Consider the following 16,910-nt stretch of genomic DNA (forward strand, 5'->3'; position numbering starts at 1 on the left):
AGAGAAAACTATGAATTCGCTGATTATAGTTGCAGATTAGCGTGACGACGTGAATTGTGAAGTTATGAACTGAATGGCCTATGTGATGCAGGTATTTTTATTCATCTATTCGCTAACACTGTTATGAACTTGGAGGTCCTAAAATTATATCGACGGCAACCCTCCTTACATCATTATCTCGCGGCACCCTTGATCAGTCCAATCCACTCACCAGTGTGCCTGGGGCAACTTGGTTGAGAACGAAGGGCTTAATCCAGTAGTTCCCCACGTGGGCGATGTATCTCCCAGTGGGCGATTTTGAGATTCAGGAGGGGGGCGAAAATAACGAAAGGGGGTGGATTGGGGGGGTGGATGTTAGAACGGCTATATTTAAGTAATCAGCACGAAATGCACGTGAAAGGATTGTTCTGGACTTTTTGTAGAGTTCAGTACACAAAAAGGTAAACTCCCACCTAATATACCTGTAGACGGGTCTTTCGGGTATCATGTCGAAAATATGACCTTTTTTGTAGCACGGGTGACGGGCATAGTTACCACAAAATTAATAATATTTTATTTAAGAAATATAAACAGGAAAAATATCATGATCATCACTTTCATTATTTTTTGAACTATATGAGCCGCGCTGCCTGACAACACTATTCAGATACTACAGCACCGATATCGATAGGAGATATCGATAGGATACCGATACCGATACCGATTCCGATACCGATAGGAGAGAGAGAGAGAGAGAGAGAGAGAGAGAGAGAGAGAGAGAGAGAGAGAGAGAGAGAGAGAGAGAGAGAGAGAGAGAGAGAGAGAGAGAGAGAGAGAGAGAGAGAGAGAGAGAGAGAGAGAGAGAGAGAGAGAGAGAGAGAGAGAGTGGGAGAGAGATAGCAAGAGTGAGCGATATCTATATAGAGATAGAGCAGGGGTCACCAACCTTTTTGCAACCGAGGGCTACTTTTGAGTAATGATTGAAGCGGCGGGCTACTATTTACTCCTGCCGTTTACCCGTACCACACTGAATTTCCACTTTGATATTCATAGCACTGGACAGGACTGGACATCATGTTATCTGTTTTTATAGCAATCGGTGGGAAGCCTGGCATTGCATGATATCAACTAGTGCGCTGTACTCTGGTATTTAACTTTGACACTGCAATTCTGAGTGAGTGTTCCAGATGTGCAATAATTAAGCGTGTTTTGTGTTTGTTTTTGATGAAGTTCATGTCCGAAAAGGCTGATTCACAACGATAAGTTGAACCATAGACGCTTGCAACCGTCATAGCTGCTGCGCATACACCACTGTACTTTTCCGTATCAACAATGCACCAAACATTGCTGCACAGTGAGGTGGGGGTCATTTTGCAGTGTTACAATTTCAATCTCCTACGGTTCAGCATCCAGAAATGACAATACCGGACTGCAGCAACGATTACGGAAAGTTAGAAACATGGTATATTAAACTGCGTTGATTGTAACAGAAACAAGCTGTGTCAAAAGATGTAATACGTAATGGGTGTACAGATATTGAAAATCTGCTAGTACTTCACAGCTATCTGAGTCCGAATAGTAATATTGTTTACTACTGTGGCATTGTCCTGGTCGTCGAGCTATCATAACGGAACCGCCACCATTTCAAGAAGACCGTGGGGTATTCCGTCATGTCACCTGTATAGGTAATGCGCCGTATCTTGAATTTATGGTGATTCTACCACACATATCTATATATTACTAATTGTAATAGAAGATAAGTGTTTATATATGTAAGTTACATGTTAGTGTGTTTTAAACAAGAATAGCTGAATCGATCGATCTATGTATTTAAAAGCTCATTGGTAATAATCTGACGAATATTGGTAATTGCTGTTATTCCATCTATTTTTAGAATGGGCTCGCGGGCGACTCATTTAGTCCTCGCGGGCTACCTGGTGCCCGCGGGCACCGGGTTGGTGACCCCTGAGATAGAGAGTAGCCTATACTGTATTTGATCTGGTATGTTGACCAAACTCCTATCTATAGCTGCTACCTCACAAATCAAACAACGGGTTCAAATAAATGACGCTGGCTCCTATCAGTAAAACCAAAGCATTTAAGAATGTTGCGCGGCCGCAAGTGTAACGAACCATAATGAAATTTTACACCTTGTTAGTGATTTCTAGTCTTTTAGTATCTCAATCTTGGAGTCTTACGGAGGATGAGATCGCGCATTTTGTTTCCCGACCGAACGTCGAACACAACACAGGATTACAGGGAACAGTGTCTGTGACATATGGAAAAGATCCTACAAAATTATTACTCCAAGCAAACGGAATCCCAGATCACGATACCGGTATGGATGAGTTGTACTTCCATTGTTTCAGCATACTTGGCACGTTTGACAGTGCGACCATTGTCATGCAAGGGTGCATGCTTAAAGAAGGCAGACAGCATAATTAGTATGAGTTTTTACAGGTAAAATGAAGTGCACACGACGAATCCCATGTAGTGAGTTTGAATTAGTGCTATGATGACGTCACGTATTTTGAATTGTGACGTAACAGCCGATAGACATGTATGGCTCTTGGAGATTTGAAATGTAAAAAATAGGGCCAATATAGCTCTTCGGACAAAAAAGGTTCCCGACCCCTGCTGTATAGGCTACGATCACTTCGTTTGCGGTCAATATATTTGCGATGTAACAGAGGCCCAGCAAAACGCACGATCATTGAATCATTGGTCGCTCTCAACAGTGATTCGCGAATAATTTGGACATATGCAAAATTCAATGATTTTTATCGACGCCCAGTAGGCTACTTGATAACTTGAAATTGACTCGAGTCATCCCAACACTGCTCCAGTCATTGTGCATGATTCGAAACAAGTCATATGATTCGAGACTAGGACGGTCAAGACAGAGTTTTAATTGTAACGTCGTGAAATAGTAAAGTTATCACATTATTGGTATTTCTTCTATCAGCAATGTTCCCTCTAAGCTGCGCACGTGCGCAAATGCACAGTGCTGACAAGGTCTCTGCCCACAGAAAATCCAAGTTGCGCACAAAACGTCTGAAGTGATGACTTTTATTTAGTCGTTTCGCACTGATGTCCAAGGGTCTGCGCAGTGAGTTGGTGAGTGTGCGCAGACTCGTCAAAAATTAGACGGAACACTGTCTATTAGTCCTGATACCTGGAAAATAGGGCCATAAACTATTAAAACTGAGAAAAATTACTATGTTCGGAATGCGGCACATTCTATATCACTCAAGCAGAGTTGAAATAATTGGGTTGAATCGGGTTAAACTGACAAATGATCAGTGAACCCCATGACTTGGACTCAGACTCGAGTCAAAACACGACTCGGACTCGACCCTATAGTCGCTGACTTGGACTCGGACTTGACTCGGTGCTGAATTGAAAATGACTCGAGTCAAAACTATAAAAGTGAGATTGAGTTGTGACTCGAAATCTTGTGACTTGGTTACAACCCTGCACTATATGGTGTAATGAAATCCCGCAGCAGTATAGTCTCATTATGGGCTTACAGTGTTATGAAACCCTTATCGACAAGCTATCCACAATAAAAATGCATAAGGAGCACGCCAGGACTCGATACTGGAATATTCTGATCCTTAGTCAGACTGACGCGTTGTCCACACACCTGTGTCACGAGACCTTGAAGATATATTTTATCATCATGCCAGAGTTAGGGCTACATATCATGTCGGGCAAGGTTTGCAGTGATATGGATTGAACCATATTACACGGGAGCGTGGCGCAATCGGTAACGCGTATAACTACGGGTCACAAGATTCGTATATGGCGTACTCTTTTGGAAATTAGAATTCGGAAGTCCGTCGAAATATCAGAGCTGGTTGTTTTGTGAGGCAATAAAACTTAAACCTTGTCATGTCTCTTCATTCAGGCAGCTTCCCGAACGCGGACAACCCGAACTCCATCACTGCGCAAGCATATAGATGGAGGATAAACAGGAACCCTACCTACACCGAGGCAACGAGCTGTCTGCCCACGGGGCCAATAGGAATGGCAGTGAACGGAGTTGCCTTATATAACCCATATACCATCACGTGCTGTAATGCAGGTATGATATGTCACACGGTCCTATCAAATTACGTCATTATATGCCTTCCGTCTCCTTAAACAGTTGTGGAGGAGCTGGATCTCTTCGACATGTGTACTGGTCACCCTGGACGTAATGGGGGATATCACTATCACATCTACCCGACGTGTTTGGAAGACATTATCTGCAATACTTCATCTTCAATCATGGGTGAAAGACATAATCTTGGGTGTGCTGGAAACAAGTTTTAAACCCTCCCCAATACAGGAGTGGCGTTTGACGGCTTCCCGATCTATGGTCCGATAGATGAAAATGGTCGGCAACTTACCAAGGATGAATTAGATGAATGCAACGGCAGAAGAGACTCCAACGGTCGTTACAGGTACGTATATTGAGAGTGCACCATAGTTAACAATGGCCACAAAATAAATTGTGTTTTGAAATAGGTACCATATCATCAGCGAATTCCCTTACATCATGGGTTGCTATCACGGCCAGATTGTCGACACGTCAATCAGTTTGAACTGTCAGTGTACAGAGCTGGTTGAAGTTTGCACTGAATTTGTAAGTGTACTCCTACACAGTTTAAAACCTTCATGTATACAGGGAAATTATGTTGGACTTAGTTGGAGATGCCCAAGAGCTACAATTGGTTACAGCTAGTGAGCTCGCAACAAGATCATCCAAATTCGCAATACCTAACACTCTATGCGGGAAAGGGGGTGGCACAAAGCTTGATATTTGCTGTAACTCCATATAGCCTTAACTCGTGAAAATGCAAATATTTGCAGGCAGATCTCACCAGAGGTGGTCAAAAAAGTCAACAAAGCTATTCAAGTAGAAGTAGAAGTACCGACGATGATTTTGACTAAATTTTGGGCGATGAATTCAAAAATGACTTCCGTTTTTCTCTATCACGTCAAGTTTTTGGGTTAGGCACCCGCCATATTGTCTCATAACCCACATAAAATTACTACTTTTAAGATTTTGAGTTTATTGTATAAAACGTTTCAAAAACGACAAGCAGCCGAAAGTAATTCAATAGACTTCAAGTAATTATTTGATCTGCTTTATTTGGTTAATTTAAACTGATATTGCTTCTGCAGGACAAATAAAGTGCGAGTTTCACTTCAACATGTATGTTATCCAGACAAAAGAACTGAAACCAATTAGAACTCTGGGCCATATTTACTGTGAGATGAAATCTGTCATATGGGCGACAAAATGGTGCGAAAGGGGCCACACAACCTGCTACCTAAATATACTCCATATCCACTTTGTGTGAAGCGAAGTTAGAACTGAAAGTTAAAGCTAAGTGAAAACAGTCCGAGAATTCCCCAGTTTCTCTTTCTAATTAGAGGGTTACACTACTTCTACTTTACAAACGGAAAATTGCGAAAAGAAAGTAAGTAGATCACAAAATATCACGAATTAGAAGTAGAAGTAGCGAAAATTCTATCTACTTGGGTAAGTACCAGAATTAGAGGAAAACTACTTGAGTACTTCGAAAAAGTAGAAGTACTTCGTTACTGACCACCTCTGGATCTTATATCATCATAATATCATCATATACAAACTTACCCTGGTTGTTTCCAAGATCTGACTTTCACTAACAATATACACTGCGCAGAGCATTTGCAGCATACAGAGAGAAAAATCCGTATTAAAATTTTTTCTCCGGATTATGCCACAGTCACAGCTCTGTGTTGACCTTTAGGGCGGAAACACTGGAACAGGTGGTACCGGAGGCGGAGGAGGTGGGCGCTCGCCTAAACCACACAACCCAGTGCGAAAGAAGAGATCATCGACACGGCTCTTCCAATGCTGTACTGATGAATCGAGCTGCAGCGTAATGCGAATTTTTGTGCCTGAAGACTTTGGAAACGACGGAGGCAACGGCGCCGCTACAAATAACACCAGTATGCTCGCCCTGATTCTGTCGACTGTTTCAATTATGCTTGGTGGTAGTTTGCTATGATCATGTGAAAGTTGCTGCGTTATTGAAATATTACACGGATAAATGTATATAATATAAGTGTAGCGGAGGATACTCGTAGCAATAACGGGAACGCGGTTGCGTTCTTGGGCTCGAGACCTCGTATCTTTGCAAATGCCGCCTGCCCAAGAACTCACAATACGGGGACGACTGACAACACCACAAGTCTATGCGGTTAAAATATTATATTAATGCAGCAGAAGAAACTCATATTACCGATGATCACGGACACATATAAGCACAATGTATGTAGGCCTATGCCAGCATACTTACTAGCCGTACTAGGCACGCAAATTCTCATATTAAAAATGCTGCCGCTTCTTCGTTCTACAACCATGACAAGCCAGTGCTCCCCTGTGACATCAATGAATGTTTCCCATGAACACGTCAAAATATATTGTTTTTTTCTCGCCTTGATATTAGTTTTAGGTGGGGGATTTTAGGGTTGGGGGAGAGGGATATTAGGATTGGGGGTCGGGTGTTAGGGTTGAGTGAGAGAGATATTGGGATTGGGGGATATTAGGGCTGAGGGATGGAGGATATTAGGGTTTGTTAGTGTTAGGGTTGGAGGTGGGGGATCTTAGGGTCTGGGGAGGGGAATAATATGGTTAGAGGTGAGGAAATAACCTACCGTTAACATCGCTGGTCAGCCCGTTTCCAACACAGATAATGCCAAATATCTCGGGGTTTTATTGAACTCGGACATGTCCTGGAAGAGTCATATTCAGTCCCTATAGACACTAAATTATCACCGGAGTGCGGCCTGTTCTACAGCCTTGTACGCTTCATGCCAGCCTGGGTTCTTCTGATACTATTTAAATCCTTAATCCAATCGAAGTTACAATATGGCATCCTTTGTTGGGGGGCTGCCAAAAAAACTGCACTCGAGCCACTGCAAAAACTACAACATAAGGTACTCCGTATCATAGCTAGAGCCACAAGTTGCTGCTGAAGAGATTCGGTGTCCTGAACATAGACGATATGCGGAAACTAGATTTTTGAATTGATAAAATTAATATTAAACTCATTTTGGTATGCATTGTGAATCGACTGTAATCAAAATGACTATAATTCTCAAGTGACAGGGCTAAAACATTATCCACGTTACTTTCGTTACTGTGACGTGAGGTTTGGTCAACTGGCATGCTAGTGACTCATTGACGATCTTCATTTTTGCTATTTGAAGGCTGAACGTGCTTCATTGATTGACTTGGCAAAGTCTTTGCATCATATTCATTTCTATCCGTAATATCACTACCGGGTATAGTTGTCGAATCGACAATGTCGATACGAGAAAATTAGTGATCAAATTGTAGAAACGGATGGAAGTTTATTGTTTTGATATACAATTTTACATACATGAGTTAATGACTGCTGCCCTATGGCCCCCATCACAGTGATTCTGTGGTCTGGTGCTGGTCCGTGGGGAATTTCCTCCAAATATATCAAAATTGTATACCTCAATTCCAAAATGCAAGAGGTTGGGCGCTTGTCAATTAATTATCGAGAATAAAACATCAAATTTAAAGTTGTTCAGGTTTTCTACATGATGTCGAATGGGGAAGTATAGTGGTTCGCAACCGCCGGTCCGTGGACCGGTCATAAAATTTAAAATCATTTAGAATTTTGAAACATATTTTTCTGCATGGTGTGCTGAGAGCAATTTTGGTCTACTTTGGGTCGTCACAATGGTGCAAGTAATGTATGAAACTGTTTGAAAGCAATTTGTATCAAAATGGATACCAAACTATCAAAATCAAGTTTGTGGTAGGCTATTTAACATGACTTCGCGAGACTCGCCTTGCAGAAACATCAAAAGAGCCCCAGAACAATATTTAGTATTGAAGGCAGTATTAAATGAAGTTTCCGACATAAAATTTAAGTTTCCATTATATATAATCATAATCAAAGTCGTAACGAGATTTAGGTTAAACTTTTATATTTTAAGCTTCACCGGACAGCAACGATTATTTTCAGGTTTTACCAGTCCGCGAGGTCAAAATGGCTGAGATCTAACTAGTAAGCTGCAGTGCCCTTCAATCTTTATCGTCGTGGAACATCCTTTTATCGTTTATTTAAAATTGTATACCCTGACCACATAATACACCGATTCCGTAGCAAGCCTTATCCGGATGTGATCAACCTTTTAGCTCTTCACGGCCGCATTTCGAACACATATATGGCAAACGGACGCATTCCAGCGTAGAGTCCTCGTGGCACATCTTAAGACAAATACTCGTGTTAAATTGCCTACCGGGAACTTCGCACCGCGAAGTGACCTTGTGGTGTTCTGTGTCATCACAGTTTTCTTAAGACATACCTTCCGTATAAACGTTTGTAATTGTAGAAGCAGAATACCCAAAAAGTCACCCAAATCGCGAGTATTATTGTTAGCAAAAGTTATTGGGATTGGTTTCATAGTCGCGAAAATCTTTTCAACCTCATAAATAAATTTCGTTGATGATATTGGTAGTTTCACATATATCACTGTCAAATATTTATCCATCCTCAACCCACGTGATCAGAGTACGGTAACCGGTAGAGCTGAAGAAAGGGGTATCTACGAACATTTTGGTCCCAAAATTAATGATGATGCATCTTCTGGTTTTGTTTATCACTTTGTTGCATATTGCAGTTTCCTGACCACCCATCAAGGTTGTCGGTATAGCCAAATTATATTGGAATTGCTCAAACGTTCTATAAAAAACGTAATTCGTTACGCACATACGATTCCAACATGATATTTCTTTATGGAGCTCATCACTTTCCTGTGCGTTTCGCATTTGTACGAGGGACTCAGATTGCAAAGACACTATTACATTTAGAACGAAAAATCCAACACACCCTAAATCGCACTAAGCACGAAGAATTTTTTTAAGTAGAATTAAAATCTTTCAGATATTTGGGAAACAATTCAAATTGACGGCCGCCAGCATACGCAGACTCGTAACTGCCGCACCCCAAACCCCCAATTGGGGGGGGGGGCGAGCTCGGAGGGGGCCCAAAATTATTTCGTGAATTAGCATAAATTATAGATTTTTTATGAAAATTTATGCAACTTTTTCAAAAAATTTTCGCGCTTCGCCGATTTTACGTTTCTACATATCTTGATAATTGGGTACTCTTCCCCCCCCCCCAAAAAAAAAATACGCAATATTTATAGAAATGAGCATATCGTCGTTGGCCATTACCGCGCCACTACGCACAAACACATATAAAGTTTTAGGTCATGTAACATGCGACTTTAATTAGTGTGCCAGAACGATCGGCAGCGAGAAAACATTGGCTGAAAAGGACTGCCCTTATGCGGACTGAAAAGTTAGTTATATATAAAAAATACATATGGGTTTAATTTCCCAAAGGCGCCTAAATGACTATGGCGCCGAATATTCCTGTCTTGGCAATCTGGACCTCACAAGAAAAAAACCATCCCGCAGGAACAGATACATGCCAGTGAATCCAGCCAATCTGAGATCGCATGACCTTTTAGTTTAGTATGTTTAGGCGATTCTATATATTTTGATATAGCAGACAGGAGGTCACGAAATAACATCATGTAACTAAGTCATACCTACGGGTCCACCCGCCCGAAGATGTTCATTGTTTCATTATTATTTACGGGACCTACAAACACACCTCACTCAGCTCTTCCGATAAATCGGATTACGTGAGCATAGAGAAGATAAAAATTGATAGCAATACATATGCAATTCACGATAACATTGACCGATTCAGTCATGCCCTAGAGAATATTCTGGCGCTTCGCACGTTTAGACGATGAAAGCTAACTCACTAAACGGACATCCAATGTAGATGACAAGTAGCGGTAGTAAACAGCGTATAGCCTGACGGGGGCCTGACGGGGGGCGAAGCCATCCAGATGTTCGGTTTCTCCCTATATGGGAGGCCCAAGACCAACGTCTTTTTTTTTAGGGGGGGGGGCTGACGAAGTGCTGTTACGGCCCTGAGCATACGCTTATATTATTATATGTGGACGGTCGTATGATTATAGTTGCGGTTTCACGGCTACATGCTGCCGTACGTCTGCAGGTTGGCCACCTCCCCCCTAATCGAAATAAGAATGAGCAAGGCTGCTACGTAAAGGAAATGCTAAATACTGATCAAGGCTCGAGTCTCTCAGACCCCATTTAACACAGGGGTTCTCCAACTTGACGCCGAGACCCCCCGGCTTCGCCTCTGCAATAATAGACACTGCGCTATTTATAACTATCAGGCAAGAAGTGACAATTCAATATATCTGAGCTATCGCCGCAGTTTTCTCGAGAATCATTATAGAAGACAGTTATCGCAAGCTGAACCCATATGTAGCTCCATCCATTTCCATCAAGAAGTCTATTACCAGCGGTTAAATGATGAGGATAAACACTTGCTGATAACACCACAAAAGGAATGTAATTTACAAGGTGCGTATAGTCGACATGAACATGAACACTGTACGTTATTGCAGACCCGGTCAACCTGCTCTGAAGCCTGAACTTAATTATTTGTTGTGATAGCTAGATATAGGTCCATTTTAAATGTAATGCAAATCTGATACACCCCAATGCACCCCGTCCGAGTGGCTCCCCTTTTGAACATTATGGTACGACCCTAGGTCGTGTGATATATATCCGCGGTTGAAGAGCACTGATCGAGTATGCAGAGTTCACGGTATACTTCAGGCGTTCATCACAATGGTGCAAATGTTGTACGAAGCAGTTTAAAAGTAGCCTGCATCTTGTTTCGGTCAAGTTGAATGTGAAAGCTATCGATACTTTTAAACAATCTTCGTAAAATTCCCACAGTGCAATTAAGCGACAATCGGCAGTATTATAGAGGATATAGAGCACACAGCAATGCCACAGTTATTTTAAAATATACCTAACAATCCTAATGAAGTTGTTAGTGGCTTTTAAAAGAACTTCGCGTGCAGAAACTTTTTTCGAACCCCCTATAAATGTATAAGCTATATTATCGAATAGCAGGATTAAATTAAGCTCCCAATATTGCATTTGACTTGCATATTTGTCGCAATTCAATTTAAGGTATATTTAGATTTTTGATGGTTCACCGGTCCCCAACATTTGTTTTGGAGTTTGACCAGTCCGCGAGGTCACAAAAACTTAAGAACCACTAGTTCAGATCACTATTCTTGCTACCTGCAGGCCCAAGAAAAGAAATTCTTATTTCGGATAGACTTTCAGATCTAATTGCAACGCACGCTATATAGTTATACATATATACAGCCTCCGAAGAATTTCAAGGGGACATCAACGTCATCGATTCTGGAGGTACCCAGCTCGATTCTCGGCAGTAGATCGTTCAAACCGCCGTAGGTTTATCTGGGCTCCGTCTCACCTGTATCTATCGTTCTCACCTCAACAATAAAGTTCCGCGAGTGAGAGTAGCAATGAAAAAGGTCCAAAAAAACGACATTCGAGTAAAGATGAAGATGGATCACTGGTACATCGGGAACTACGCCGGGGTAGTGTTCGATTTAGAGACCATGACTAGTCGTTTCGTCATCCTCCTATCTGTTCAGTAAATTGCACATCGCAGTGTGGCTTGTGCATCGCAGAGTACATTATGTGTTTTGAGCGGATGAAACTGTCAGCAATGTTTGACAGATAAACATGTAGAGATAGATGCAAGACATGAGTTGTGACAACATTGTTAGATATGCGCTTCAAGATCGGCACACACAGGAAACCGTCTGAATACGATGATATTTTATAGGTTTGTAAATTTTTGAAAAAAATCTGGTATATCCTCGGATCCCTTCATGCGTAACGAGCCAATATTTCCTATCCATAAATGATCGAATGGCGTGAATTCATCATTTATTGCGGGCCATCAGACGGTGGGTATACATACAAGCATTTTGTTAGGCGTCAGTCATAGAAACTCCAAAACGCAGTTTTGAAATTGTAAAAAAAATGCAGAATCCTCATCAGAAAATTTTATCGGTGTTTAGAAATTGGAAGCCCATGTGCAATTCCTGACGACTTCGAATTTGACACCACCGAAGTGATCAATATTATTGAGAAAAGTAACCTATGCGCGAATCACAAACATTCGAATGGAGAGGGGAATTTTGTAAGGATAATCGGCTGTCAAATGAGCAATGAGGCATTTTCTTCATCTGCACAATTCGACGCAGAAGGACACATTTTGGCATTCGGACTAAAAACCACGGCCTCCACTATGGGCTGCAGGGTCTATTGGTGATTATTATGTGCAAGGTGAATAAACATTGTTTTGATCAAAGTCTTTCGAGAGTACATCTAAAAATACGTAATACGCAATCAGCATTGATGTTATGTCAACACTTGAAGCCTGTTAGCAAACACGACGATGCCTTTGCTCGATACGAATGAGAGGCTTTGGTGCGTTGCGGTGCAAATCGACAGGTCATCAAGAATTACGGCTGCATTTAAAATAACGGTGCTTTAAAAGACTTTGTTTAAAACATGTTTTAAACAGTGTTTAAAAAAATGCCCTTTTGAAAAAAAAACAATATTTTAACGTTGTCTAATTATGCCATAATTATGTAAATACGTCTAACAAACATGTAGAATGAGCCTACGGACGATTTACACCCAAAACAGTCGACGTACGTATACGATGTGGGGTGGCAGGAGTCCTCGCAATCGTCGTCGGTTCAACAGGTTTTGCGCGTAGATACAGATCATTGGTACGTAATCGGTGTTCTGACGATGATGACCACCGACCGTAAAAATGCTGCATAACGATGTAGTCCTGGTTAAAGATATTTATGGTCTGTTCATGTCAGTGATCGAAAGCCCTATTCGTTGAAGCAGCCATATTTACTCTACATTTTCAATTGCCAATGTCAATCAACTGTGACGTCCCAATAAAATATTCATGACTTCATGGCTAAAAAATCATGTCTTAAACAAGGGCCTTGTTTTAAACATTATTGTTTTCAATTTATTTTTGTTTTAAACGCAACCCTATCAAAATTTTCGTATAAATCGAGAAAATCAACTCAATATACCAAGATATGACATATCTGTTACACATGAAACACATTATTAATTCTTCATATTATCAATATGCGCTCAACTCTGTTTATTTTTTGTTTTCTGATAATCTGAATGGTTTTATTCTTGTTTGTTGACCACAGTATCACAGCATCAGTATTCCATACAATGTATTAAATTTGGAGTTATATGTGCAATGTGGTACTTTTTTGTTTTCTTCTCCGGTCCTACTCCTTCCTGTTTTTTAAAGCTATGGTTCGACTCCGGACCGACTCCTAGACCGGATTCTAGAAATGACAGTGATCCGGTCCGAAAAACTCTGATGATAATTATCTCCGCACAGGATTGTATTGAATATTGATTGAAACAATAAAACAGGAAATAAAAAAGTCAAAGATCAAAAGCAACGGTTATCTGAAGCAATTATGTCAGCTTGGACTTGGCATATGGTTGATTTCATTGTACGTTTCACTTTAACTATTGATTCGAGGGTGGAAGAGGGTAAGGTTGTCCTACTCTTAGTAAAAAGTAATGATCCGGCGGCTCCAATCCGAGTCCGGCCGTATCAGAAAAAGTAGTGGTCCGGCTCCGGCCAAAAATGATAATATCCGGCCGGATATCCACTCCGACTCCGGTTCATGCACCACCCTACTATTAATTCGCTGATTCGTTGCAGATTAGCGTAAGGATGGGAATTGTGAAGGTTACAAAATGACTGACTCATTGTGATGTAGGTGTTTTTATTCGCCAGCTTCCCTAACACTGTTATGAGTTTGGGTGTCCTAAAATTATGTCGACGGCAGCCCCCTTTTCCTAATTATCTCGCGGCACCCCTGATCAGTCCAATCCACACGCCAGTGTGCCTTGGAACTCCGGTTGAGAACGAATGGCCTAATCTAGTGGTTCCGAACGTGGGCGATATTACCCCAGTGGGCGATGTTGAGAAACAGGGGGCGAAAGCGTACGAAGGGGTCGATCGGAGGAGGAAAATATTCGCACGGCTATATTTAAGTAATCAGCACGATGTTCACGTGAAAACGAGTTGTTGTGGAAATTCTCGAAAGTTGACTAAATTAAAAGGTATAATTCCACCGATTTTACGTGTAGACGCGGGTCTTCCAGGAGTCATGTCGAAAAAATGACATTTTTGTAGGATGGGCGACGGGCATATAGTTACCACAAAAGAAATAGTATTTTAATAAAGATATACAAACAGCACATCACTTCCATTATATTTTGAACTATGAGCAGCGCTGCGTGACAACACTAATGAGCGACTACAACATCGATATTGGGGCCAGGTAGATACGGTATGGGCCGCGTGTTGGTGACCTCTGGCATAGAGGATATAAGGAGAGAGACAGCGATGGCTCTGCAGCGTTTAGCATGTTTCTTGACTTAGTTCAATCTCAGTACCGTTACTGTTCTTTAATTGATCTGGTATGTTCGGCAAACCCCTATCTATGAATGCTAGCTCACAAATCAAACAATGTGTCCAAATAAATAACGTTGGCTCCAATTAGCAAAACCAGTACATCTATGATTGTTGCGCCGCCGCAAGTGTAACGAATCATAATGAAATTCTACACCGTATTTGTGATTTCTAGTCTTTTAGTATCTCAATCTTGGAGTCTTACTGAGGATGAGATCGCGCAGTTTGTTTCGCGACCGTACGTCGAACACAACACAGGACTGCAGGGAACGGTGTCTGTAACATATGGAAACGATCCTACTAAATTAATACTGCAAGCAAACGGGATCCCAGATCACGATACCGGTATGGATGAGTTGTATGTTGATTGTTTAGGCAAAACGGGTATGGTTAACAGTGTGACGAAAGCACGCTGTATTTTGTCTCATCATTGGTTTGCAATATTACGAAACCCTTATCGACAAGCTAATAGTCACAGTAAAATACATAAGAAGCACGCCAGGAGAACTTTAAGATGTGTTTTTATCATCATGGCAGAGTTAGGCTACATATCATGTCGGGCAAGGTTTGCAGTGATAAGGGTCGGACTATAATACACGGGAACGTGTCGCAATCGGAAACGGGTATAACTATACTGATCACAAGATTCGTATATGACGAACCCTTTTGGCAATTATAATCCGGAAGTCTGTCGAAATATCAGAGCTGGTAGTTTTGTGAGGCAATAAAACTTATTACCTTGTCATGCTTCATTCAGGCACTTTCCCGAACGCGGACAACCCTAATTCCATCACCGCGCAAACATATAGATGGAGGATAAACAGGAACCCTGCGTATAGCGAGGCAACGAGCTGTCTGCCCATGGGGCCAATAGGAATGGCAGTGAACGGAGTCGCCTTGTATAACCCATATACCATCACGTGCTGTGATGCAGGTATGATGTCACAAGGCCATATCAAATTACGTCAATATATGCCTTACGTCTCACTAAACAGGCGTGGAGGAACTGGATCTCTTCGACATGTGTACCGGTCACCCTGGGCCCAGTGGGGGATATCACTATCACATCTACCCGACGTGTTTGGAAGACATTATCTGCAATACTCCATCTTCAATCATTGGTGAAATATAATCTCGGATTTGCTGGCCACAGGTTTTAAAGCCGTCCTTATACAGGGGTGGCATTTGACGGCTTCCCGATCTATGGTCCGATAGATGAAAATGGCCGGCAACTTACCAAGGGTGACTTGGACGAATGCAACGGTAGAACAGACTCCAACGGACGTTACAAGTACGGATATTGTGAGCGAACTAGTTCACAATGACCACAAAATATATTCTGCCTTGAAAGGTATCATATCATCAGCGAATTCCCTTACATCATGGGATGTTATCACGGTCAGATTGTCGACACCTCAATCAGTTCAAACTGCCAGTGCACAGAGCCGGTGGAAGTTTGCACTGAATTTGTAAGTATAGGCCTATAAAGTTTGAAAACGTTCTTGTATACAGGGAAGTGATATATGGAGATGCTCGAAAGCTATAAATGTTTCCAGATAGTTAGCTCGTAGAAATATTGCAGCATTACATAACGCTATTAAGTGAGAAAGGATGACGGTGACACAAAGTTTGGTGGTTGCTTTCATAAATAGCCTCAACTCATCGGAGCAATGCAAATATTGGCGGGCATATGTCTCCGTATCATAATAATCACATATTATATTTGCAAAACATACCCTGATTGTTTCCAACATACCAGATCGTCGCAATTTACACGTAGAGGATTTGTCGAATATAGATTGCAAATTCGTGAAAGTTATCTCCATATTATGCCACAGTTCTGTGTTGACCTTCAGGGTGGAAACACTGGAACAGGTGGTACAGGAGGTGGCGGAGGTGGCCGCCCGCCCCCACACCCCCAAGCGCGAAAAAAGAGGTCCACGACACGGCTCTTCCAATGCTGTACCGATGAAACGAGCTGCAGCGTGATGCGGATATTTGTGCCTGAAGAATTTGTAAGCCACGGAGACGAGGGAGGCAACGGCGCCGCTACAAATAGCATCAGTATGCTCGCCCTGATTTTGTCGACTGTTTCAATTATGCTTGGTAGTAATTTGCTATGATCATGTGAAAGTTACTACATTACTGAAATATTACACGGATAGATCTACATAATATATCCAATTATTATGTAGAAATGAACAATCATACTTATAAATATAAGATCAGGCTAGAACGTCATAGACAAGGGATAATGACGTCACAAGCATCGCTAAAACGACACAATTAATGATATGAGTAGGGCTGGGCAAAATCGAGTACCTGACGGATTCGATTCTGAATCACGAAATATGCTTCGAGTCGAGTCGAGTAATCGAGTATCACTCATTATGACGTCATAAAGAAATTAATATGTCAAAGTTCAAGCATGTA

General features: G+C 41.6%; 2 protein-coding genes across 2 annotated transcripts; both read left to right on the top strand.

The window, feature by feature from the left end:
• The first annotated feature begins 2,048 nt into the window (after positions 1 to 2,048).
• LOC145438746 (uncharacterized) lies at positions 2,049 to 6,458 on the top strand. The gene is made up of 6 exons (XM_080316099.1): positions 2,049 to 2,317; positions 3,890 to 4,066; positions 4,130 to 4,255; positions 4,313 to 4,427; positions 4,492 to 4,609; positions 5,763 to 6,458. Exons 1-6 carry the CDS (start codon positions 2,116 to 2,118, stop codon positions 6,021 to 6,023), a joined length of 999 nt encoding a protein of 332 aa, XP_080172225.1. The 5' UTR covers positions 2,049 to 2,115; the 3' UTR covers positions 6,024 to 6,458.
• Positions 6,459 to 14,554: 8,096 nt separating this feature from the next.
• On the top strand, positions 14,555 to 16,682 carry LOC145438747 (uncharacterized). Its single transcript, XM_080316100.1, has 6 exons — positions 14,555 to 14,822; positions 15,235 to 15,411; positions 15,473 to 15,598; positions 15,654 to 15,768; positions 15,829 to 15,946; positions 16,334 to 16,682. Exons 1-6 carry the CDS (start codon positions 14,621 to 14,623, stop codon positions 16,598 to 16,600), a joined length of 1,005 nt encoding a protein of 334 aa, XP_080172226.1. The 5' UTR covers positions 14,555 to 14,620; the 3' UTR covers positions 16,601 to 16,682.
• Positions 16,683 to 16,910: the final 228 nt, after the last annotated feature.

Source organism: Botryllus schlosseri, chromosome 5, assembly GCF_051294905.1.
Source record: "Botryllus schlosseri isolate E-star chromosome 5, Bs_hap1, whole genome shotgun sequence".
NCBI classification, from domain to species: Eukaryota; Metazoa; Chordata; class Ascidiacea; order Stolidobranchia; family Styelidae; genus Botryllus; species Botryllus schlosseri.

Excerpts from the sequence above, each read along its gene's own strand:
- LOC145438747 (XM_080316100.1), top strand. The coding sequence starts at position 14,621 with ATGAAATTCTACACCGTATTTGTGATTTCTAGTCTTTTAGTATCTCAA. Across the intron at positions 15,412-15,472 it reads CATCACGTGCTGTGATGCAG|GCGTGGAGGAACTGGATCTC; the intron begins GTATGATGTCAC and ends CTCACTAAACAG. Across the intron at positions 15,947-16,333 it reads TGGAAGTTTGCACTGAATTT|GGTGGAAACACTGGAACAGG; the intron begins GTAAGTATAGGC and ends GTTGACCTTCAG.
- LOC145438746 (XM_080316099.1), top strand. The coding sequence starts at position 2,116 with ATGAAATTTTACACCTTGTTAGTGATTTCTAGTCTTTTAGTATCTCAA. Across the intron at positions 2,318-3,889 it reads AATCCCAGATCACGATACCG|GCAGCTTCCCGAACGCGGAC; the intron begins GTATGGATGAGT and ends CTCTTCATTCAG. Across the intron at positions 4,067-4,129 it reads CATCACGTGCTGTAATGCAG|TTGTGGAGGAGCTGGATCTC; the intron begins GTATGATATGTC and ends CTCCTTAAACAG.